The 24,462-nt window shown below is 41.8% G+C and overlaps 2 protein-coding genes across 4 annotated transcripts in view; one reads left to right on the top strand and one right to left on the bottom strand.

The window, feature by feature from the left end:
• The first annotated feature begins 867 nt into the window (after window positions 1-867).
• On the top strand, window positions 868-24,095 carry DNAJC2 (DnaJ heat shock protein family (Hsp40) member C2). Its single transcript, XM_045029851.1, has 17 exons — window positions 868-988; window positions 2,671-2,861; window positions 4,118-4,193; window positions 6,642-6,740; window positions 9,166-9,307; window positions 11,033-11,113; window positions 12,420-12,485; window positions 16,535-16,626; window positions 16,730-16,851; window positions 18,298-18,447; window positions 18,927-19,015; window positions 19,101-19,170; window positions 19,937-20,121; window positions 20,541-20,641; window positions 21,551-21,658; window positions 22,472-22,626; window positions 23,960-24,095. The coding sequence occupies exons 1-17, from the start codon at window positions 931-933 to the stop codon at window positions 24,032-24,034; spliced, it is 1,860 nt and encodes a 619-aa protein (XP_044885786.1). The 5' UTR covers window positions 868-930; the 3' UTR covers window positions 24,035-24,095.
• Window positions 24,054-24,462, bottom strand: part of PMPCB (peptidase, mitochondrial processing subunit beta) — a 33,381-nt gene continuing 32,972 nt past the window's right edge. For all 3 annotated transcript variants that reach the window (XM_045029862.1, XM_045029872.1, XM_045029880.1), the window contains one exon: window positions 24,054-24,423. In XM_045029862.1, the coding sequence (XP_044885797.1) occupies window positions 24,359-24,423 (65 nt within the window). In that variant the 3' untranslated portion in view covers window positions 24,054-24,358. The remainder of the gene's footprint in view (window positions 24,424-24,462) is intronic.

Raw genomic sequence — 24,462 nt, 5'->3', positions numbered from 1 at the left:
GACTCCATCCCTCTCGCTTGTTATCTTTTTGTGCCTGGCACAGAGGGGCCGGGCCCAGGACTGTTTCTGGGGCAGACCTCGGCCCTTGTGCTATGTCCAGTGCAGCCTTAGCATCTGTGGGCTGGGGTGGGGGAGCTGCAAGGTTATCTGCCACCTCCCTGCAGCCAGTGACCTGTGCTCCCCACTGCCATGCTGCAGCCTCCACATTTATTTATTAAGAAAAATATGTAGAATTTTAAAATATTATGCACAAAATGGTTATTTTGTTGGCACAGAATTTTTCATTGTTCGGCGCCGAATTCCCTCAGGAGTAGGGTGACCAGATGTCCCGATTTGATAGGGACAGTCCTGATTTTTGGGTCTTTTTCTTATATACACTCCTATTACCCCCACCTCCGTCTCGATTTTTCTGGTCACCCTACTCAGGAGTGTCCCAGCCAGGCCTGGCTCGGGGGGGGAGGTTGTGTCTCTGTCTCCCCGCTGGCTGAGGGAAGATTGTGACAAGGTGCTGCGCTGGTCACCCTCCTGGCTTGACCCGCCACAGGAGGCAGGCGCTTCGCAGGCCGCACAGGCCCCCGATTTAGGATGGCTCCTGCGGGCCGCCCACGCTGCGCTGTGCCCTGAGCTGCCAGGGGGAGGCGGGGCGCAGAGCGAGCGCCCAGCCCGGCGCTGGAGGACAGTGACCGAGCGGGGGAAGCGGCCGCCCGAGCTGCAGCGCAGGAACGTCGCCAAGCGGGGCCCGTTCGGCTCCGGGGCTGGGTCCCGGGGGGCCGGTTAGCGCGTGACGCGCGCGGGGACCCGGAAGTGGTTGCCGGGTATCTCTCTCCATGCGCCGGCTCCTGGCAACTGGCGAGAGGGAGGGAGCGAGCGAGCGAGCGAGCTCGGAGCCTCCGGCCCGGGCGCAGCGGGGAGCAGCCCCCGGCCGCCACGATGCTGCGGGGGGCAGAGGAAGGGCAGGTCACCGCGGTCACCAGAGCCCTGTCAGCGGGTAGGTGCCTTCCCTGCCCCGCTCCCCCCGGGCACCCCGGGCCACGCGGCTCCGCCCCCGCCCCGCGTCATCTTCTGCGTTCCCGGCCCCCTCGGGAGCGCCGGGTCCCGCTGCAGGGGGCTCGGGCCGGGGCGTGGCCGTGCAGCGCCGCCCCGGCTTCCCCTGGCAGCTCCTGGCTCACCCCCTCCCCCCCCGGGTCCGCGCTAACTCACCGAGGGACCCTGGGCGTGACCGCGCCGCTGCTTGGGTCACGCCCCGCGCCCAGCAGCTGTTCCCAGAGAGCCCAGAGCTCCCCTTGTCCGAGCCAGGTCACCCGGGCCTCCGCGCAACGTGAAATCCTTGGGACAGGACTGTGCCCCTGTACAGCGCCAAGCACAACCCAGCACTCAAATGCCCCTGGGGCCAGCCAGACACATGCCCCCTCCTACAGCCTGCGATATGCTACCACCTACGGCCACCATCCTGAAGACACTTCGGCATGTGCTTAACTTTATTGCCTTTGACTTCATGTAAAGGATTGCAGGATCCTTAAGGGGCAAGGATGATTTATAGGGTTCATACAACTGTAACAAACTTGCAGCAAGCGTTGTTGCATAGGTTTCTCCAAATTCCTTTTTTTGGCAAAGTCCTGTTAGACTGACTGTGCTAGATTTTAAGCAATGATTGCCCAGGCCACTCCTTTAACAGGAAGCCAGACACTGCTAAACTTAAATATGTGCTGTCAGTGCCAAACCATTGGTATTTTTAGGGAGTTAATGAATAAGTACTGAAGTACTGTACATAGAATGTCTAATACAGTATTTCGAGATAGACAAAAGCAAGTATTTAAGCTGGTAGTTTAATTTGGGCATGCTGCTCAGTAAGCAACCCTTCCATTTCTCATAGCTGTTGCATAGGGTCAACAGTGTAGGAACTTTTTATGGGGTGAGGAATGCTTTTGTTTGCTTGCTGCAAGCAGTTACACACGTTTAGCTTCACTCCTGCAAATAATCCCATTGAAATCCAAAATTAAGCACATGCTTACGTGTTTTCTGAATCAGGTCCTTTTTCTGTTTAATTCGGAGCAATTTAATATCTAAAAGAAAGAAGAGGATTCAAAAGTCACTGTTATATAGTTGAGGCTTAAAATGCAGGTTTTGCAAATCTATGTTATATAAATAGAAAGGCATTTAGCTCATGAAGTACCCTATTTTATTTGGTTTTGTTGTATTTGAACATTACCCTTTAGTGGTTTTAATGCAAAGATTGCATTATTATGCCAGTGAGTGAAATTAACCAATCTGATTTCATTGTCACAAGGGAGTGATGTGTAAAGAGTTAACATAAATGATAAGAGTTAATCTTAACTTCAATATTTTACTGCTAGCAACCTCCCCTTTCCTCCCATGTTCATGACAAAGGAAATAATGCTATTTAAAAATAAGATTTAACTTGGCATGTCCTTCTAATTTGATGACATTTCAGCATTTGAAAATACAATAACGCACTTGGCATAAACAAAGTAGTGGACTATTTTGCAAGTTGATACAACCTTTGATACAAGTTTTATTAAATGTGAATTAAAATGTCTCCTGGCTGTGGTATCTGATTAGACATTTGGTGAAATACTTCTGGGTTCAGGATGGAAAGAAAATTCTAAACCAGAAAATGAAGCTAAGTTTCTCTTATACTTTTGTTTACAGCTTCTGTGCTTTGTCAAGTTGAACCTGTGGGAAGATGGTTTGAAGCATTTATTAAGAGGAGAAGCATAAATGTTTCTGCCTCTTTCCAAGAACTGGAGGATGAGAAAGAGCTCTCCGAAGAGTCAGGGGATGAAGAATTGCAGCTTGAGGAATTTCCTATGTTAAAAACACTTGATCCAAAGGACTGGAAGGTATACAACTAACGTGAACATTGAGTTAGTTATTTTGCTAGAAGCATCACAGCAAATATATCTAAATACTTGTTCCTTTTCCTTTCCTCATCTGGATTTTCCAAGTTCTTTAGCCCTATAGCTTCCTTTTTGTATTCCACAGGTAGTCGGGTGACTAAGGACTGGTCTACACTGGGAACCTACATCAGCATAGGTATATCTCCCAGGGGTGTGAACAATCCAAACCACTAAGAGATGTAGCTATGTTGACCTAACCACTGGTTTAGACAGTGCTGGGTTGACAGAAGAATTCTTCCGTTGACCTAGCTATGGCCTCTCAGGGAGGTGGATTACCTGCACTGACAGGAGAACCCCTCCTGTTGGTGTAGGTAGTGACTACATTGAAGTACTACAGCAATGCAAATCCAACAGTTTAAGTGTAATCATAACCTAAGTGAAGATAGTTTTACAAAGTGTCAGTAACTTTCCTATTGTTAAGTAGACTGTGAGCTGGTCCACAGTACAAAATTAGGTTGGCTTAGCTATATGGCTCAAAGCTATAAAAACTTTCATGCCCTGTGCAATGAAAATAAACTGACCTAAGCCCCAGTGTAGACACTCCTAGGTCAACGGAAGACTTCCATCAACCTAGCAACCACGTATCAGAAAGGTGGGTATACTACAGCGACAGAACTGTCTACACTACCATGGCGCAACTATGCTGCTGTAACATTTCTAATGTAGACATACCCTAATAAATGCACATCAGAAGGAGATCTTAGCCTTGACGCTCCATTTCCTGCTTAACTGGGGGTGCAATTAGTGAACTGATTGGCCTGAGATCCAGTCCTAAACCCACTAAAATCAAGTGATGCTCAGTAAGAAAATGTTGTTTTTCTTCTTCTGGGGAATCCAGGCACCTTTTCAACATAACGTTTCTTGACAAACTGAGGTACGCACTCATCTGTATTTTGTAAAATCCTATAGCTATATGAATTTGTGTTAAACTGAATGCATTTTTATAACAATGGCTTATTTTGTAACTACTCAATTTGTAGTTAGACATTGTTATAGTCTGGGAGAATTGTTCAAATTGCCTTTTTCTAATCTTTACACACAGAGAGGAGATTGCTGCCTCTCTTTGCTCCTCACAAAAGAAGCTACGTAAAGAAACCTTTCAATTGGTCTACATATGTGGTCTTGTTTTTAAAGTCCATAAGAGAATTCTACTAGATTACAGGTAGCTATGGTTATTAATGTTTATATTTCTTTATCAGAATCAAGATCACTATGCAGTTCTTGGACTGGGACACATAAGATACAGGGCCGCTCAGAAACAAATCAAAGCAGCCCGTAAGTAACTGCATTTCTTATTAGTGGTGTTAGAACAGAGTATTTTTTTATCTTGTGTATACAATTCCATATTGTAAATACAAATGTACATTTTATGGACCAAGAGTATATTCATTTCACTTAAGAGTGCTCACTATAAAGCTGGATTTGTTTCACTTACCAACTTTTTCATTCATCTCAGACATCTAAAACCTGCAGGTCTGAAAGTTTAGTGAATTCCAAACACCTCAGACAGAAATCTTCAGACTCTGAGCTTTCTGATCTAGCCTTGCTTTTCAGAGACAACCTTGACAATATAATCCAACCCACTCTTTGTCGTCTTGAGTTTGCAGTCAGCCTAGCTGAGAGAATAGCACTTAAAAAAACAAGATCTGGTCCCCTTCAGCTGAAGGGGGTTGTTACCTTTGAAGCCTATTTATGAGTACCTACATTGTAACATTGGTTAACTGTTTAATTATTGAATGTTATCAGAAAAATTTAGTTACTGCTCTTATTATTCCAGTCTTTTAAATTAATGTCACATAGGAATAAGGTTGTAACTACTGAATTAGCACGTAATCAAAGGTTTTGTTACATATAATTTGATTTTGTGATAATTTAGATTATTGAGAAGTTTGCTTTTCCCTGATTTGAACATAAAAGGGATGTTTACTATGTTGTCAGCAGAAAAAGTACTTGGTTCCTGAGGTCTGGGATAGAGCATGTAGTTAACAACCTTTAAGTTCTCATATGCTAAGCTAATGTTACAGTCATCTTAATATTACAGTTAATTAAGCAATAAGACAAGGAAGCTCATGCAGTTACACTGCTTAGTGACATGACACAAGTTTATCATAAGGCGTGAAGTGTGATTAATCTGTACAGTTCCGTGTTCTGGGATGTTTTATGGCATTTATACATTTAGAAATTTAAAAAGCAGTATCTGTCATATTCTAAAATTGTAATTAGTGCTTTAAAGTAATACATTAAAGAGAGAACTTTGTAGGAGAAATAGTAAAATATTTAGCTGAACAGTATTTAAAACTGTTATGATAACTAGTTAATGACCTTTGTGAAATAAATTGATGGATTTAGGGGTTGATCCTGCAAACACTTATGCATGTGAATAAACTCATTGTCTCCAAAGGGTTAACCCATTGTCTCGTGTGCGTTAAGACAGTTTACTCCTGAGTGTAAATGTTTATGTTCCCAATGGTCATGTTCACTTTACGTGAATCACCATCCCAATTAATGCTAATTACCATATTTGTTAACTGTTTTGACAGAAGGGCCAAGGACTAAATAGTCCAAGGAGCCTGCAATACCCTCTCCTCAGAGGTGGTCCTATCAATACAGAGTTAGGGCATATTGGAGTGAAAATGAGAGAGCTTTCATTTTTGATTCATCCACTGTTCCTGTTCTGCGAATTTGAGGCTTTAATCTGGTTCCTTTCACAAGCCGTAGATTTATGTAATCATTCCAGTACTGCTTCATATATCTGATAAGGGGGGTAAAATGCATTTCCTGGGCTGGTTCCAGTACAACTTTGAATGCTGCAGAGTTCTACCACTGAAGGGAGGCTGCAGCTAGAACTTGTAGCAGAGGGGTTAAAATAACTAAGTATGGTTTCCTCCTGGAAGTCTCCACTACAGTCCTGTGGTTTTCAGCTTCAGTAAAGATTTCATATGTGAAAGATACAACTTAGAATTTAGCACTCTCTTGGTTTAGGCCTTGATCCTGAAAAGACTGGCACACATGCTCAACTTCATGCACTGTGAATAAAATTAAGCATATACCTACATCTTTCCAGGATCGCGGCCTTAGTTATTTTCCTTAAAAACTGAATCTGCAATGAAACTCCTATAAAGGGACACTGTTGATATAAAAGTCACATTCTATCTAAATTATTTTTACCTACTCTAGTTACAAGTAACACCTAATATTGTAAATTAAAGAATTTTTGTATTTATTTTAGCAGTTTGTTGAATATTTGCATTTGACAGCACTTTGTACAAAGTTTGTTTTATAGTTTTTCCTCTGTAGTCAGTAAGACCCCAGTCCTGCAAGTTACTCCAGGCAGACCCCTGTGCCCCAGCAGAGCTCATTGCAGGTTTAGGGCTGCTGTCATTTGGAAGATGCCAGGGGGTTGGAATATTAGCAGTCCCAGAGAAAGTGGTGCTGGTTCCAGTTGATTGGAAAGAGAGGTAAAGATAGTCTGTAGTTATGATTATTTTGTTTCCTGGCATATGGTGGAAACATTTTTTAACTAACACTGGATTCTAATTTTCAGTGATATTATTATATTCAGGAGGGTCTATTTACTCATTTCGGTTTCCTTCCTGATACTAAAAAAAAAATCTGAATAAAGAAATGCAGATCATGATTATGGTGCTGTTTTGTTTATTTTCCAAATTACAAAGTGAAACGTAGGTGGTGTAACGTGTCTAAACTCAACTTATTTGTTGCTAGATAAAGCCATGGTTTTGAAACATCATCCAGACAAGCGAAAAGCTGCAGGAGAGCAGATAGGTGAAGGTGACAATGACTATTTTACCTGTATAACTAAAGGTAAGAGATTTGGAGGAAAATATAACAGTGCTAGTTTAATCTGATAAGTATTTTTACAGTGCTTCAATTGTAGTTCTTACTCTTTGCATAGTTTGATCGATAGCTGTAAAACCAGAAAAAATTTAGTCTACCATTTTATCAAGTTGTTTCAAGAAGTAGACTCAAATTAAAATAGCTTTCCTTCTGTTGGAAACAATTCTAGAATAGCTCCTCTTATTTCACAGCTGACCTGCAGAACATCGGTTTCCCATTTCATGCCAAGTGATAGGAGAAGGCAGTTAAAGTAGATTCTTTATAAGCAGCAAAGAGTCCTGTGGCACCTTATAGACTAACAGACGTATTGGAGCATGAGCTTTCGTGGGTGAATACCCACTTCGTCAGATGCATATATAGCAATATATGCTAACATGAACCAATAAAAGTAGCTATGTATCTCCTAAAATAAACTGGCATGCTACTATGCCAGGTAATAGTCTAATTTGAAGGGGGAGAAGTCACTAGCGGTACTAGGACCTGACTTCTTGTGCAATTGTTCTGCCAGTTGAGCTAAAGAAGCTGATACCCTAGCTCAAGACAGCAGACACTGTTATCTATTACCCATAGTTGGCCAAGCAAAGCAAGGTCTTGTGCTTAACTCAATAGCATTTATCTGTCTATAACATGATAGATAACTTTGGAATACGGCATCTGATCAATTCTAAACTTCCAGGAATGTTCTAGGCATTAATGGGCATAACCTTGTAGAGCTGGTCAGGAATTTTTCAACAAAATGTTTTTAGTCAAAAAATGCCAATTCACTGAAATTAAAACTTTGCATGGGAAAGAATCAGTCCCGACAAATTTCTGTACTTGAAAATTTTGAAAAAAGTTTTTAAATGTCATGAACATACCATTTTGAAAACAAAAAAACCTTGTTTTTCTGGTTCAAAATAACTTTCATTTTGAAATTTAAGTTAATTACTGTACAGACTTTTGTTAAATGTCAAAATTAAAATGAAACTTTCAAAATTACCTAACAAAATGTTTTGATTGACCTCACGTTTTTTATTTGATTGTGAAAATTTATTGAAGTTTTGACTTCTTATCCCAGTTTGAGATGGGGGGAAATTTCTGACATCTCAAATTTTTTTGTGGGATAGGAACATTGTTTCCCATCTAGCTCTATGACCCTACTGATTTTGGTGCAAATTGGAATACCGGAAAAGCCAGATTCAGGGGGAAACTAGAGTCCCAGACTGCCTGGTGCTGCTGTGTGGGGAGATTGTCCGTATCTTGCAGTCTAGTAGAAATAACAAAGCCTGAGAGGGGGGGTTTGTAGAGCGGAAGCAGAACCTAAGGGTGTGGGGGGAGCAGGGGCCACAGGGATGGGGCAGTGGCTGTGCAGAAGGGGGGAATGAAGGAAGAAGCAGGGACCTGGAGGTGAGTAGTGGTGACGGGGTGACAAAGCAGGGAGCCAAAGGGAATAGGAGTGGGGGTAGATGGTGATGAGGGAAGCAGGGACATGGAGCAGGGGAGCCAGGCTGATGGGTGTAGAAGCTGGGAGATGGGGAAGGGAGATGAGTGGACAGAGAAAGGGGAGGCACACAGACTCTGACAGGAGGGAATACAATGCAGGGATGTGGGAAATGGGGGGTACACAGAGACCCAGACATGGGGGTGGGGAATGAGGGTTAGTGGTATGGGGGGAAGGGGACAAGAGGGGAACACATGGCCCCAGACATAAGGAAGGGGTGGTGCAGTTGCAGGAAATCCCTGAAATGGAGGGGGAGGAGAGGTGGCATGTAGGATGGCTGTGGGGTGGAATGGAGGGATGCGCCAAGCCCCTGTCTACATAACCTGCAAAGTGAATGACCCCCTAGGTGTTAATGGCCATGTTAGAATGTTGCTTAATGCTCCATTTTGAAGTTCCAGTGACACTTGCAGCAGAAGACATAAGTACTCCAGTCGATAGCTCTTGTTATTGCCCCGATCCTGTAATCAGACTTGCACAGACAATTCCTAGGGAAGTCCATGGGACACCACACAGGTACAAGGACCTGTCTACATAGGTGTGATTACAGAATTGAGGCCTAAAGGAGTTTCACCCGAACTCCCAGTGCACTGGACTGAATTTACCATTACACACTTAGTTTAACATAATTTGCTTTGCCATTTATAGCTGTACTTTAAGGGTTAAATTTGTTGGCTGTTTTTTATAAGCTTTTTCCTCCTCTTCAGTGCTTTTGTTACTGACCATTTTCAGGAGTTGACAGCAAATTTCTTGCAGTCACAACAACAAAAATGTTAAAACCACAGAGGTCTAAAATATGGTGGATTTTTATTTTTAAGTGTTTAGAAATTTATCTATAACATTTCCTCCAAGAAGCTCCTGTATCTACATTCATTTCCAACCTGGTGTTTTATGGCCTTTAACTTTTTTCTCCAGCTTATGAAATTTTGTCTGATCCTGTGAAGAGACGAGCATTTAACAGCATAGATCCTACTTTTGATAACTCTGTACCTTCTAAAAGTGAAGCAAAGGAAAATTTCTTTGAAGTTTTTTCACCAGTTTTTGAAAGGAATGCCAGGTGAGCTATGTCACAGTCATTCCGGCTTCCATCGCCATTGCATGGGAATCGGCCATTTGCAGTTCCATATGGCATTATGATTGTAACTAGTGGGTTCTTTCCCCAAGATTTTAAGTGTGGCTAGGAAACATAATGATTTAGCAAGAGTTTAGTTTAATTATGGCTCAGGGTAACGGCTCCTATATTCTTCCTCCGTGGTTTCCTTAAGAGCACCAACTTAAGGTTTCCATCTCCCAGCCATCACCTCTTGGGAGGGAGACCCCCATCTCTCTCCCTCTTGACCAGGGTTTTAAGGTTGAACAGCTCCCTGCCTTATACTAATATCCCCAGCAAACCAGTCTGCTTAAAAGCCAGCACCTGTGCTTTTCTTTTCTCCTCTTTCTGAGTGCTATGAACAGTGTATTGCCAGCAGTTACAAGATACCATAGAGCTCTTTCTAAGTAAGCACATTTATTGTTATGGTAAAAGCATTACAGAGAAAATATATAAAAAACAATAAACAGATTTAAATACAGACTAAACAAAGCAAGAGTCACCCATCAGTCTTATGGGGCCCTCATAGACCAAAGTCTTTCCAACACTTCCACAAAGGTTGGGGCCCCTTTTGGGTATAAGGTATTATCTGTTTGGATAAGAAAGAAGGCCCTGAGTCAGTGTAAACCCAGCCTTTTTCTATCAGAAGTCCTTTCTTTGTCTGTTGGTATCTGAAAAACTCAATTTGAACCAGTATGTGCAATCCTCCCAGGGGGGTTGTATCTCTCTTGAAGTGTTTACAACCTGAATTATTTGCCTTAATCATCCCCCACTATTTTTGGTTCCTGGAGGAGTTGTGGTAAGCCTCCCTCCTGAAATTGCATATAATCCCTGGCCCATAATAATACATAAATTTAATACATTGTGGTCCCCAAATATATTGCATTTAGGGCTATTGATTAATTGCAGTTAACTCATGTGATTAACTCAAAAAATTAATTGCAATTAAAAAAATTAATTGTGATTAGTTGCACTGTTAAACAGAATACCAATTGAAATTTATTAAATATTTTTTGATGTTTTTCTACATTTTCAAATATATCCATTTCAATTACAACACAGAATACAAAGTATGCAGTGCTCACTTTATTTTTTATTACAAATATTTGCACTATAAAATTGATAAATGAAATAGTATTTTTCAATTCACCTCATACAAATACTGTAGTGCAATCTCTTTATTATGAAAGTGCAACTTACAAATGTAGGGGATTTTGTTACATAACTCCACTCAAAAACAGAACAATGTAAAATTTCAGAGCCTACAAGTCCACTCAGTCCTACTTCTTGTTCAGCCAACCGCTAAGAGAAACAAGTCTGTTTACATTTACAGGAGATAATGCTGTCCACTTCTTAATTACAATGTCACCTGAAAGTGAGAATAGGCATTCGCATGGCACTGTTGTAGCTGGTGTCGCACCTCCTCATTCTCTCAGAAGAGTGACATGCTTCCCTTTTGCCCAGAATTTCAGCATAGCTGCTGATTTCCTTCATTGGCTTATTAATCAGTTGCTTCTCTCTGCAAGGTTGCTGTTGCATTGACACTGTCTCTGTGTAGTCCAAAAAACCCCATGTAACAGGTAACTAGCAAATAGGAACCTAGACTGAGTTTAATTCAATTTTATTTTATAAGACTCAGTTTTATGCCCTTTACAACTTTCATTTTAAACAAGGTTCAATTCATTGTTACAGGTGGTCAAATAAGAAAAATGTTCCTAAACTGGGGGACATGAACTCTTCATTTGAAGATGTGGATGCATTTTATTCATTCTGGTAAGTTAATGCTTCGGTTTATAGATAAGGTACTGTCACTTTAAAAATGTGCTATACTGGATGTTAAGAGGTTTGCAGAACTGTACATCCTTGGTTGAAGTCTCCTCTGGGCTGGTAGTGGTCTGAAGTGACCCAGTGGCTCTTTGGTGCCTTATAAAGAAACAAATTGGTTTCACTCTAGTTCATAGTTAATACGTCTTCCACATAAAACCACCACACAGTTGGCACCCTTGTTGGCAATCTGACCAGAATAGCCAGGGTTTGAATGAATGTGGTGACGAGGCTACTTTCCCACCCCTAGAAAATCCAGTGTGTGAATTACTACTGGCAACTCCACCCTGTGCTCTTGGAGGGAGAGCCACTCTGCTTACACACACTGGCTCTGTAATAACAATTTCAAGAAGTAATGCTGAGTCAGGTTTGTAGAAGGGATTAATTAACAGCAATTTGCAACATACACACTGTAACCTAGTTTGAGCCAAAGTTGACTGGCACTTAAAAAAAAAAAAAAAAGTAACAAATTGCAGTACCAGTCAATTTATACAGTCAACTCTGTCTTTCCCCTAGCCTGTTCCCCTGATGTGAACATCCAATGGTTTCTTCTTCTGTCCTCTGTTCTAGGTGAAATAAATCTCCTACTTCATTTCTAGGTTACTTTCATCTTTACTCTTTGTCAGTTTGTGTATGACAATTCAGCGGGGAAGGAATGTCTTGTTGCTAAAGCACAGACCTCAGTGTAAGGAGACCTGGCTTCTATTTCTGGCTTTGCCAAGACTCCCTGTGTGACCTTGAACTCCCCCTCTGTAAAACGGGATAATGATAATTGTTTGCTTACCAAGTGCTTGAGATCTTTGATTGAAAGACGCAGTAGAGGGACAGAGTAGTTGTTGTTAGTAATGCTACAAACTGGTGTTTTCTTCATAAAAGAAAGAGGCTAAAACATTGACATAAGACTGGGTGGATAGGCAGGTTCTATAAATGGAAGAAGACTTAAGAAAACCACAGATGCTAGTTAACTCAGAGGGTCTCTAGCATCTAAATAAACAGAAATAAAATACATTTAAACGAATTTAAAAATGATTCGCAAATGGACTGACAGCATCTATTTCTATAATATTTACAAATAGCTTTTCTTGAATTTGGCAAGTTGACTGACTGCAACAGTGTTGATCTGATCACTAATGGTCTAACTGCATACTAAAACCTAACATTAAAAATGCAGACATTTTAAAAATGGCTTTATCTTTTTGTTTTATCAGAAATTGTGTGTCTCACCTGCATTGTTTCAATTTTCCATTTACTATAGGTATAATTTCGATTCTTGGAGAGAGTTTTCTTATTTAGATGAAGAAGAAAAAGAAAAAGCCGAATGGTATGTAAGTAAAACGTCTTTGATAAGGAGCTAACTGATTATTACAACAAGACTTTTCACCTTGTAGTTAGGCTGTAAATCAGGGGAAGGGAGGGAGGAAGGAAGGATAGTCTAGTTATTAGAGTCTGGGACTAGAAGTGAAGAGTTCTGAGTTTTATTCCAACCTCTGCCACTAACTTGCTGTGTGATCTTGGACAAGTCACACTCTGTGCCTCTATTTCCTCATTGGTAAAATGGGAATAATTCTTGCGTATGTCATAGGTGTGTTTATGAAGTGCTCTGAGATCCTCTGGTGGCAAGACTATACAGGTGCCAAGTGTATATTTCTTGTACATTTGTGTAACTTCAGGCTATGAGCTCAATAGAGCTCAAAAGCAAAATTGGCCCAGGGTGGTACTGGTGATTCAGTAGGTATCACTTTCCTCTCTGAATCAGCACTGATTTGATACTCTGCTCTGAGGATGGAAGTGATACTGTTTGTATTTAGATAGCAAGTTGCTGGCATCTTGATGCCACTAAAGTTCCCATGACACTCAGGAGTAGTGATATTACTGAATTGTCCTGACCAAGTGCCAATTGTTAATTACATTCTACCTACTTTAACCTTCCAGTAGTTGTAATTCGTAGATTTGCAGAATTTAAGGCTAGAAGGGACTCTCAGATCATATAGTTTGATCTCCTATATATCACAGGCCATTACATTTTACCAGCTTACTCTTGTATTGAGCCCAGTAATTTGTGTTTGGCTAAAGCATATCTTCCAGAAAGGCATCCAGTCTTGATGTGAAGGCACTCGCATCATTCTATATGACTGCCCTGCCCTAATCCTTAATAACCATTCCACCAATCTTTGTGTCATTCATAAATTTTATCAGCACCGATTTTATATTTGCTTCCTGATCATTGATGAAAATGTTGAATAGTATCTGGCCTAGGACTAATCCCTGCGGAACCCCGCTAGAAGCACCCCCATTCGATGATGATTCTTCATTGATTACTAATTTTTGAGATCACTGAGTTAGTCAGTTCTTAATCCATTTAAAGGGTGCTTTAATATTGTTTAGTGCTAATTTTTTAGTCAGATCACTGTACTGTATTAAGTCAGTTGCCTTACAAAAGTCTAAGTATATTACCTTACCCACCTTGTCTCTATTACATTTACACAGTCACCTTTATCAACCAAACTTGTAAGCTTGTCAAAGAATGAAATAGGTTTCAGAGGGGTAGCTGTGTTAGTCTGTATCAGCAAAAAAAAAAAAAAAAAGAGGAGTCCTTGTTGCACCTTAGAGACTAAAATTTATTTTGGCATAAGCTTCTGTGGGCTACAGCCCACTTCATCAGATGTATGGAGTGGAAAATACAGTAGGCAGCACGTGAAAAGATGGGAGTTGCCTTGCCGAGTTGGGGGTCAGTGCTAACGAGGCCAATTCAATCATGGTGGATATGGCCCATTCACAACAGTTGACAAGAAGGTGTGAGTATCAACAGAGGGTGAGGGCTCTGGGTGGTGCTTACCTGCGGGGGGCTCCCCGGAAGTGGCAACATGTCTCTCCCTCAGCTCCTAGCTCTGCCCACAGGCACCGCCCCCGCAACTCCCATTGACCGCGGTTCCCGGCCAATGGGAACTGTGGAACTGGCAGTGTGCGGTGCTAGGAGTTTAGGAGGGACATGTCACCGCTTCCGAGAAGCCGGGTAGGGAGCCTGCCAGCCCTGCCAACTTCTCCCTGCCCCCCAGCACCAGCGGGGGTCTCAGGCTGCTCCCACCTTGGCACCTGCGGTGCCCCCAAGACCACGCGCACACACCCTGCACTCGCGGCACCTCCTGTGCCGTGGTCCCCCCATGAGCATCTGTGGCACTCCCAAGATTTAGCCAGGGGTATAGTACAAGTCATGGACAGGTCACGGGCCGTGAATTTTTGTTTACTACCCATGACCTGTCCATGACTTTTACTAAAAATACCCATGACTAAAATGTAGCCTTAGTGATAAGTAACAGTCAACATGGATTTGTCAAGAGCAAATCATGTCAAACTAACCTAATCGCTTTCTTTGACAGGGTAACAAGCCTTGTGGATGGGGGAAACAGTAGATGTGGTATATCTTGACTTTAGTTTTTGATATCGCCTCACATTACCTTCTCATTAACAAATTAAGGAAAGAGAGCCTAGATGGAGCTACTATAATTAAGTATTCAGTCATGGGTATTTTTAATAAAAGTTGTGGACAGGTCACGGGCAATAAACAAAAATTCATGGCTGGTGACCTGTCCATGATTTGTACTATAAATACCCCTGACTCAATCTTAGCTGGAGGGGCCGCTGCTCTGGAAGGCCCAGGGGAGAGGTGGCACTGCTGGAGGGACCCTGGGGGGAGCCACTGCTTGGGACTGTCCTCGGAGGGCCACAGCTCTGGGGAGAGGCACCAGGGCCAGCGGCACCGGCTGCCGGGGGCTGCCAAGCTGTGGCTGCTTCCGCTGCCCCTGGAACAGCTGCCTGGGCGGTCCCCAGGGCCAGCCGCATCAGCCGCTGCCCAGGCGGTCCCTGGGGCCAGCCAAGTGGTGGCCGGTGCGGCTGGCCCCAGGGCAGCTCCAGCAGCGGCCGGTGCAGCTGGCTGCGGGGCTGCCTGAGCAGCTGGCTGTGGAGATGCTCCAGCAACGCTGGTGCAACTGTCCCTGGGGCCGCCTGAGCAGCTGGTCCGGGGATCAGCCTCATGGGCCGCTGCAGATGTCTCAGAGGTTGCAGAAAGACACGGAATCTGTTACTTCCGCAACCTCTGTGACAGATATAGAGCCCTAACTATAATGTAGATATATAACTGATTGGAAAACCGTTCCCATAGAGTAGTTATCAGTGGTTCACAGTCAAGTTGAAAGCATATCGAGTGGGGTCCCACAGGGATCGGTCCTGGTCCTGGTTCTGTTCAGTAGCTTCATAAAAGATTTAGATAATGGCATAGAGAATACATGTATATAGTTTGCAGACGATACCAAGCTGGGAGGGGTTGCAAGTGCTGTGGAGGATAGGATTAAAATTAAAAATGATCTGGACAAACTGGAGAAATGGTCTGAAGTAAATAGGATGAAATTCAATAAAGGACAAATGCAAAGTTTAGGAAGGAACGATCAATTGCACATATACAAAATGGAAAATGACTGCCTAGGAAGGAGTACTGTGGAAAGGGATCTGAAGGTATAGTGGATTCACAAGTTAAATATGAGTCAACAGTGTAACATTTTTTAAAAAAACAAACAAACATTCTGGGACATATTAGCAGGAGTGTTGTAAGCAATACATGAGAAGTTCTCCATCTGATAAGATGTATCCAGTTCTAGGTGCCACGTTTCAGGAAAGAGATGGACAAATTGGAGAATTTCCAGAAGAGAGACAAAAAAAAAAGACTAAAGGTCTAGAAAACATGACCTGTGAGGAAAGAGTGAAAAAACTGTTTTTGTTTAGTCTGGAGAAGAGAAGACTGAGGGGGAACATAATAGTTTTCAAGTACATAAAAGGCTATTACAAGGAGGTGAAAAATGGTTCTCCTTAACCTCTGGTGATAGGACAAGAAGCAATGGACTTAAATTGTAGCAAGGGAGGTTTAGCTTTGACATTAGGAAAAACTTCCTAACTGTCAGAGTGGTTAAGCACTGGAATAAATTGCCTAGGGAGGCTGTAGAATCTCCATCAGTGGAGGTTTTTAAGAACAGCTTAGACAAATACCTGTCAGGAATGGACTAGTTAGTCCTACCTTGAATGCAGGGGCCTGGACTGGGTGACCTATTGAGGTCCTTACCAGTCCTTCACTTCTATGAGCCTATGATTACTGAACTGTCTTTTATGTTAGACTGTGTAGTGTGGTTGAGCTGTTGTGCAAGGGTTCAGGGTTTGTACTTGTCCTTTGTGGGCCAACAGCTTATGCTCCTAAGTCTGCTTTTACTACAGTTGAAATTTGTAGCATCTGCAAATTGGTTCTTATAATGGAATTCCTGACAGACCATTAACAATGCTGGTGATTGGCAGAGCTGAACTAACATGATGCCTTCCAATTTGTAGTCGAGATGAGAGGAGGTGGATAGAAAAACAGAACAGAGCAGCCAGAGCACTGAGGAAAAAAGAAGAGATGAACAGGATAAGGACATTAGTTGGTAAGTATAAAATCTGCCTTTTTAAGAAGAGGCGTTTGGTAACTAGCAGTGAAAATGTTTACTGTCCCCTTTCATGGACACAATGCTTTGTTTCCTCTGCTAGACAATGCATACAGCTGTGATCCTAGAATAAAGAAATTCAAGGAAGAAGAAAAGGCAAAGAAAGAAGCGGAAAAGAAAGCAAAGGTAGAAGCAAAACGAAAAGAACAGGAAGCAAAAGAAAGAGTAAGTTTGTAAATTGTTTATATGGGTTGAGAAACTCAGAGACTTAAATGTACCTGATTGCCTGCTTCAGCTTCCTGATCTGAGAGGCCACACACTGAAAATTACACCAAGGCCTGAGACTTGCTATTTTCAGTCTTGTTCTAGTGCCAAAAAGGCATTGCTATATTCAGGGACCAGGGACCCGTTTAAGATTGAGAATGAGATGTGGGCAGAACACAGCCCTGGCAGCCAGGAACTTCTAAAATCAAATCCCTGTTCAATGCAGACTTCCTTTACTGCCTCAAGCAAGTCCCGTTAACATTTGTGGCTTAGTTGCCCCATCTGTAAATTGAAGTGATTTTTTACTTTATGGGAGTGCTCTATGGACTGATTGGTTATTATCTGTAAAGCCCTCTGAAGATGAGCAGCAGCATGCACTTCTAGCAATCTGAGATAGCTGCTGCTAAAATCTTAGTGTGATTGAAGAGGCTGGGAAGTAAAAGATGCTAATCCAAATGGTTTGATTTTAAAAATCATATTTTGCAGTGCACCAGCAATAGCACTTCAGAAGAGCAGCACAAATGCTTACAGAACCATTAGATTTTTCTAAGGACTGGTCCTGGAGCAGGAATAAGATTTCTTCTAAAATGTAAATCTGCAGTGGTTCATGTCCACACTACCCTCCTTGGGTCAGTGGTGCAGATTCCCACCAGGAACGCCTCCACCAACCTAATAAGGGCAGTGTGTGGAGCTGAGAGTCCGGTTTCCCCACAGGCTCCCAATGGGCTCCCCCCTCCTCTGCTCCCCATTCCCCGCCAGGAGTTGGGGAAGGCACCCAAGGCTTTTTGCCCCCAGGGAGCAGGGTCCAGCTGCCTTGGCTCTCCTTCCTCTTCTTCCCCGCCCCCGTCTCCCCGCAGGAGCCTTGTCATTTTCACTGCTCACCCAGAAGCCCTGGCTCCCAGTGAGGGGGGAGCCACCAGGGCTTCTCAAGCTGCCTGGCTCTCCAGAGGACCGGGGGGCAGCTGGGTTCTAGCTGCCAGGCTTTCTTGTCAATTTCACAGCACCTGTCAAGAAATTGACAAGACTGCCAACAGTGGATGTAAGAGACACTGTGTCCACACAGACAATGCATCGCCCTAACTACACCAACATAGGTCTTATGTGGGTGGAAGGCTGTAGTGTAGACACTGACATAATTAGGTCAACATAAGCTGCCTTATGTCGGCTTAACTATGTATTGTAGATCAGCCCTTAGAAACTGGGTATCTTTAGTGCTAGTGAGGTATTTGTTAATTAATGCCAGGCAGCGTGCGCCTATGTGCTTGCGCATTCACCTTTTATTTATTTCTTAAAGGGTCAATCTCCCAAGCGTTTAAGTATTGATAGTTTTATTCACCTTGTTAAAGTAGCACATCTTGTGCATCTTACACGAGAAGACCTACTACATTTTTTTCCCTTTGATTGCAGCAAAGACAAGCAGAATTAGAAGCAGCACGGTTGGCTAAGGAGAAGGAAGAGGAAGAAGTTCGACAACAAGCACTGCTGGCAAAAAAAGAAAAAGATATACAGAAAAAAGCAATTAAGAAGGAAAGGCAAAAATTGAGAACAACATGCAAGGTATAGATGTCATTATAGCTGAATATAAACCGTATTAATGAACTTGTCACACCTGGTTAGACCAGAACTTTTCCTTTTGTGCCAAATCACTCATGTATGTTTATCCTTATAAATGGAGGTGGACGGTGGAAATTGTGTCCATAGGTAAAAGTGTTTTTTCTCCACGTGTCAGATACACTTGTATTGTTGTTTACAAGTAAATGTCAATATAGATTTATTTAATACAGAATCACAACATGAAGAGATGTTTTGGTCTGTAAAGGCAAACCAATGTAGCTTTATGAAGACTATCAACTAAAAAGCAAAATATAAAAGCACACAGCCATAGTCCAATTTCAGTTACATGAAAAACATCAAATTTATTTTAAGGCTATTCAGCCCCAGTTACAGTAATACTGGAGGAATGGGTGTGTTTTGAGATGCTCTTTGAATTTCATTGTCCTATATCTTCAATGGAAAACATGTATTTCTGCTTTCAGAACTGGAATTACTTTTCTGATAATGAGGCAGAGTGTGTTAAAATGATGGAAGAGGTGGAAAAGCTTTGTGATCGTCTTGAACTAGCAAGGTACTTTTCCTGACCCTCTTTACTCTATTTTTTGATATCTATCTTTCTACTAGATCTCCAATATAACTTAACAATTTATTTTTAGTCTGCAATGCTTGAATGAAGCACTTACAACCACGACAAGGGAAGGAGGAAAGGCTGCTGTAGAAAAACAGGTAATTATACATGGTGTCAAATCAATGTAATGAAAATATGTAGATTAACTAAGCTTTCCTGACTCTCTGACAACATCTAAACATGTTGAATATTAACTTAAGATATGCATCTGAGACTGGGTTCTTTACATGGTAAGAATGGCCACCAAGACCTGTTTCATAACACAAAGAAACGAGACTTTGCCACTACTTCCACAATAAATAGCATAGTTCAGGGTTAGTCTAATGCACTGGTGCCAGCAGAGTAAGAGTTTATGCATTTTAGATTAGTACCTAATCATCACAGTCAGTAACTGGTGTAATATCCCATAAAATTTTAGATAAGGAAGTTCATATTCGTCAGCAATAGTGAACTACTCTGGGAAAAATGGCCCAATCTTTGCTTATCTTCATTATGCAAACAAAATCTAGCCTCTGTGCCAATGACCCAGAGTCAGCAGTCAGTCTAGACTTCCCTACAATATTGTTGCTCAAATATTGGAAAAGTGTCTAGTTTAATTTCATGAGTTTGCACTCATTATGCATCAGTTTTTTTCGCGTGCCCATGAGTATGTCTACACATAGCTATATCTATGTCATCTGTTGGGGAAATAATGGTGGAACAGGTAGACTCTCTTTCCACAAGTGTGATGTATAAGAATAAGAAAACCAGGGAAGGTTGAAGGCTTGAAGCAATTCTAGTAGCTGAAAATGTAGAAGGGACTTTCATTTTGAATTTGTGGAAGAAAATGTTAAAATTAATTGATGCACATTTTTATTCACCTAGATAGAAGAAATAAATGAACAGATCAAGCGAGAAAGAGAAGAAGCAGAGGCTCGTTTGCGCCAAGCAACGAAGAGTTCAGAGAGATCAACAACCGGTGGCGGAGGTGGAAGTAAAAACTGGTCAGAAGATGACTTACAGTTATTGATTAAAGCTGTGAACCTCTTCCCCGCTGGAACTAACTCAAGGTACTTTTTCATGTTTTAAATGTAAAAGACAATTTAAAAAACAAACAAACCCATTTTCCAACTGGTGGCATTCCTCGTGAGATTTCAGAGCATCTGAAACAGTATTTTGCTGTAGAGCCCCTACAATGTCCCTCCATGTACGCTTTAGAGAATCCCTTCATTTTATCGCAGTGCAGGGCAGAGACCTTTGTAAGAGGCCAACCCAACCTCAATGCAATTTAATAGAAAAGTTCTGCACTCCATTTACTGTGGACGTAAAGTAGCATATTTAGTTTCCAAAGAACTGAGAGTGCTAAGGATTATATATATGCTATTGCAAGCATGGAACTCACTATAATTAGCTAAGAAATTAAACATCTCTCTCACTGCTATTCTACCGTATGCTATTTTGCATTGTTTGTTTTCCATTCTTGGTATAGGTGGGAAGTTATTGCCAATTATATGAACTTGCATTCTACTACTGGAATAAAACGAACAGCAAAAGATGTCATCAATAAAGCAAAGAGCCTCCAGAAACTTGGTATCTTTATTATCTTTGTAAGATGGTCTGCGTGCTTCTATATTACTTAATAAGTTATTTTTCTTTAAATGCAAAACAAAACATTAATGGAAACCGTTTCCATCTTCACTGAGTGAAAGCAGATGCCATTATTAGCACAACCACTTGCCTTAGCTCATTCTGAGTGGAAATCATCTTTGTCAAGATGAATTTTTAGATCAGTGCTGCTGTGATGAAGAGATTTTACCATGAAATACAAACAGGCCTTGTGCAACGGCTAAAGCACCATGCTGTGTTGTTGAGATGCAGTTCAGTTTAAGACTGAACCATCACGTTGCTATCTGTATTAATCATTACTGAAAATAAAAACTCGAAGAACACCAAGACATTCCTTTCTTCCTGCTCAGTATTCCACTAGAGACAGTGCATTATTTAAAGGAGTTTCTCAGTCACTTTGAACCAAGCTACTTGCTGAGACAAGAAAGAGACTTAAAATGACGGACAATATCCTGAGTACCTGCTGATAGAGCTAGTTATCCACACTAACGCTTAACAGATTTAGAGCCTCATCCTGTAGTCGTCACTCCTGGGAACAATCCCAGTTGGCTACAGTGGGACTAAGCATGTGATTAGGGCTGCAGGATCAGACTCCAGGTGCCCTGGAAAACAGCTTTTATGGTACAGTGTAAACATTAGAATAAGATTGAAGCTGTTGGATGTGTCACTTTTGGATTAATATCTCACCTAGTTTTCATCTAACAACCCTTATTGCTAACCTTTGAAATGAAACATTACATTCATCTTCAAATTATCTGAATGCTAGCTTTAGGCTAATCTGCTAGATGACGTGTTAGGCATTATGTATGGCTTTTTAAACTTCCCATTGTGCTCTCTGGTCTTGTCAACTAAATGAATCTGTATTGTCCTCAGACCCTCATCAAAAGGACGACATAAACAAGAAGGCTTTTGATAAGTTTAAAAAAGAGCACGGAGTGGTACCTCAGACAGAGAGTGCTGCACCTTCAGAGCGATTTGAAGGTAAGGCTGTAAGAGAACTGTTTTCAGTCCTTCACAAACAATTCTATGCCTATAGTTATGCTTGATAAAAGATAGTGGCCCAGATTCCTCTTTGGATGTCTGCAGGTACATTAAGAACCTTACTTCAGTGAGTGCAGAATATGGCCAAAGAATGTGTTGGCCCAGGACACTTATCCATTTGTGGCAGCTGTCAGATTTAATGCAGTTTTGTGGGGGGGCTCTCTTGTCTCTCCTAAAGATCCTTCTCATTTCCCCAGAAGCAACCTGGGCCACGCTGTCAGGAACGGTGGGGTTCAGGAGATCCACTATAGGGGCAAAGATGGTATGGGCTCTCTCCCTAGATGAGCTTGGCTTTGCATAGAACCCCAAGATCTGCCCTGGACACTTCCGTACCTAAGGGGCTTTCCTAGGGCTAGGTCTACACTAGTGTGGGGAATTGACCTAAGATACGCAACTTCAGCTACGCGTCGACTCCGCTTCCGCCTCTTGCCGCAGTGGAGTTCCGGAGTCGATGGCAGAGCGAGCGATTTTTATCGTGTCTACACTAGATGCGATAAATCGATTCCTAACAGATCGATCACCATACTGTAGGAGTGGATGATCACTTCCTTACTGAAATGCAAAGGGAAGCAGCTATAGGCTTCTTAAGTGGTTTAGAAAGCATAAGATTCCTAGGAATATCAATTTCTTAGCAGCATTCTCGCTAGCTCATCCCATGGCAGGGGCAAAGTTTTATATAATTAGGGGACTTCTGGCTAAACATCTAATATTTCAATAACTAGTCTCATTTATCAATGGCTTTTTATAAAACAGGACTAGTCACAGATTCAGCCCCTTGGACTACAGAAGAGCAAAAACTTTTAGAACAGGCTTTGAAGACGTATCCAGTAAATACTCCTGAAAGATGGGAAAAAATAGCAGCTGCTGTCCCAGGCAGGTCAAAAAAAGACTGCATGAAGCGCTATAAGGTAGGAAATACTGTTTTGCCTTCATCCCATGATTATGTGGTTAGCCTGCTGCAGTCTCCACAACTGCCAGAGCTGCTGATTCTTCAAGAAAAACAAGTGGTAAAAATTAGTTGGTCCCAGGATATGAGAGATACAAGGTAGGTGAGGTAATAATCTTTCATTGGACCAGCTTCCGTTGTGGGAGGGATAAACTTTTGAGCTTCACAGAGCTTTCATTCAGGTCTGGGGAAAGTAACCAGTCTGTCTATGCTAAATACAATTTGGAATAGATTGTGAAACAAGTATTGGGGGGTAGCTATGTTAGTCTTTAAGGTGCCACCAGCCTCCTTTTTGTTTTTGTGGATACAGACTAACATTTATTTGGGCACAAGCTTTTGTGGGTAAAAAAAAAAACCCTTCAGATGCATGGAGTGAAAATTACAGATGCAGGCATTCTCTTCATGTATAATGCTGCTTGCATCTGTAATTTTCACTCTATGTATCTGAAGAAGTGGGTTTTTTACCTAAGAAACCTTATGCCCAAGTAAATGTTTTAAGGTGCCACCGGCCTCCTCGTTGTTGTTGTGAAACAAGAGGTTCATACATGCTGAAGGAGACTGCTTAAAATTAAGTGAGCAATAAAGGTATGTTACAAATTGTTATAAATGAGCCATTATGACACACCAATTTGTAACATCTTATTGACTGCTAACCCTTAACTGGCCTTCATTTTAAGTGGTCTCCTGCATCTTATATTCAGCTTAAGCTATGTCTACACTTTAACACTACAGCAAGGAGAGGGGTTCTCCTGTCACTGTAATTAAGCCACCTCTCCAAGAGGCAGTAGTTAAGTAAATGGAAGAACTCGCCCACTGACCTAGCACTGTCTACATGGCGGGTATGGGTGACTTAACTACATCACTCGGGGAATGTGGATTTTTCACTCCCCTGAGCAATGTAGCTGGGTTGACTTAACTTTATTGCACCACTGGCCTTAGACACTCTGGTTACCTTCCTCTGAAGAGCTCTGACACTCATCCCTTCCACCAACAGAAGTTGGTCCAAATAAAAAATTACCTATCTTGTCTCACAAATTAAGGTTAACAAGCATGACAGAGTAATGAAAGGAGGAAGTTAGCCATCCAAGCTGTATCGTTGTAGGAAAGGGAGCATAACTGTGACTAGTCATGTCACATCTTGGCTTTGGATATCCAGCCTCTGCTTTTTCAAAATTATCCCCTCAAATGAATACTTGTATTTTCCAAAGGCAGGCCCTTGGCTATCCAAAGTCCTGTTTCGGTTGACAGTTTGTTTGATTAAATAGACAGATTTGTTTTGTTTTTTTACTCTGCAGGAACTTGTTGAAATGGTTAAAGCAAAGAAAGCTGCCCAAGAACAAGTGTTGAATGCTGCTAAAGCAAAGAAATGAGACTCAATGACAATCTTTGTTGTGTGCTGTTTTATAATAAAAATGCAAATACTGTACATGTTTTTATTCTTTAGACAAATTACACATACATAAATAAATGTTAACTTTCTGAAATTAGTTTCTCCACATACAAAAGGGAGAGGAATAACTGTCAAGGTGACTTCCCCCTAAGTGATAAGTAATTTCTGGACACTGTTTCCCATGGGAGGGCTTTTGGTACTGAATTTGGGTGGGGAGGAGAAGAATCAAATGTGTTTGTCTTCATCCCTTGTGACAACTACTTTAGGAACCCATAATAAATGTTTTAATGAGGATACCAGATTTCTAATCACGTAGCCAGTACATGCCACTCTGGATTCTGTTGTAATCTGGAAGTTGTTCAATCGGACCTGGAAATGAAAAAAAGTTAGTCAAGACATCCATTTAAA

Source organism: Mauremys mutica, chromosome 1 (genome assembly GCF_020497125.1).
Source record: "Mauremys mutica isolate MM-2020 ecotype Southern chromosome 1, ASM2049712v1, whole genome shotgun sequence".
In the NCBI taxonomy this organism is placed as follows: Eukaryota; Metazoa; Chordata; order Testudines; family Geoemydidae; genus Mauremys; species Mauremys mutica.
This window is presented reverse-complemented; position numbering and strand designations above follow the sequence as displayed.

What these genes read in the sequence shown, in the direction of transcription:
- DNAJC2 (XM_045029851.1), top strand. Translation starts at nt 931, where the DNA reads ATGCTGCGGGGGGCAGAGGAAGGGCAGGTCACCGCGGTCACCAGAGCC. An exon ending in GAAACAAATCAAAGCAGCCC is followed by an intron (nt 4,194 to 6,641) that starts GTAAGTAACTGC and finishes ATTTGTTGCTAG; the next exon opens with ATAAAGCCATGGTTTTGAAA. An exon ending in AAAGAGCCTCCAGAAACTTG is followed by an intron (nt 20,642 to 21,550) that starts GTATCTTTATTA and finishes TATTGTCCTCAG; the next exon opens with ACCCTCATCAAAAGGACGAC.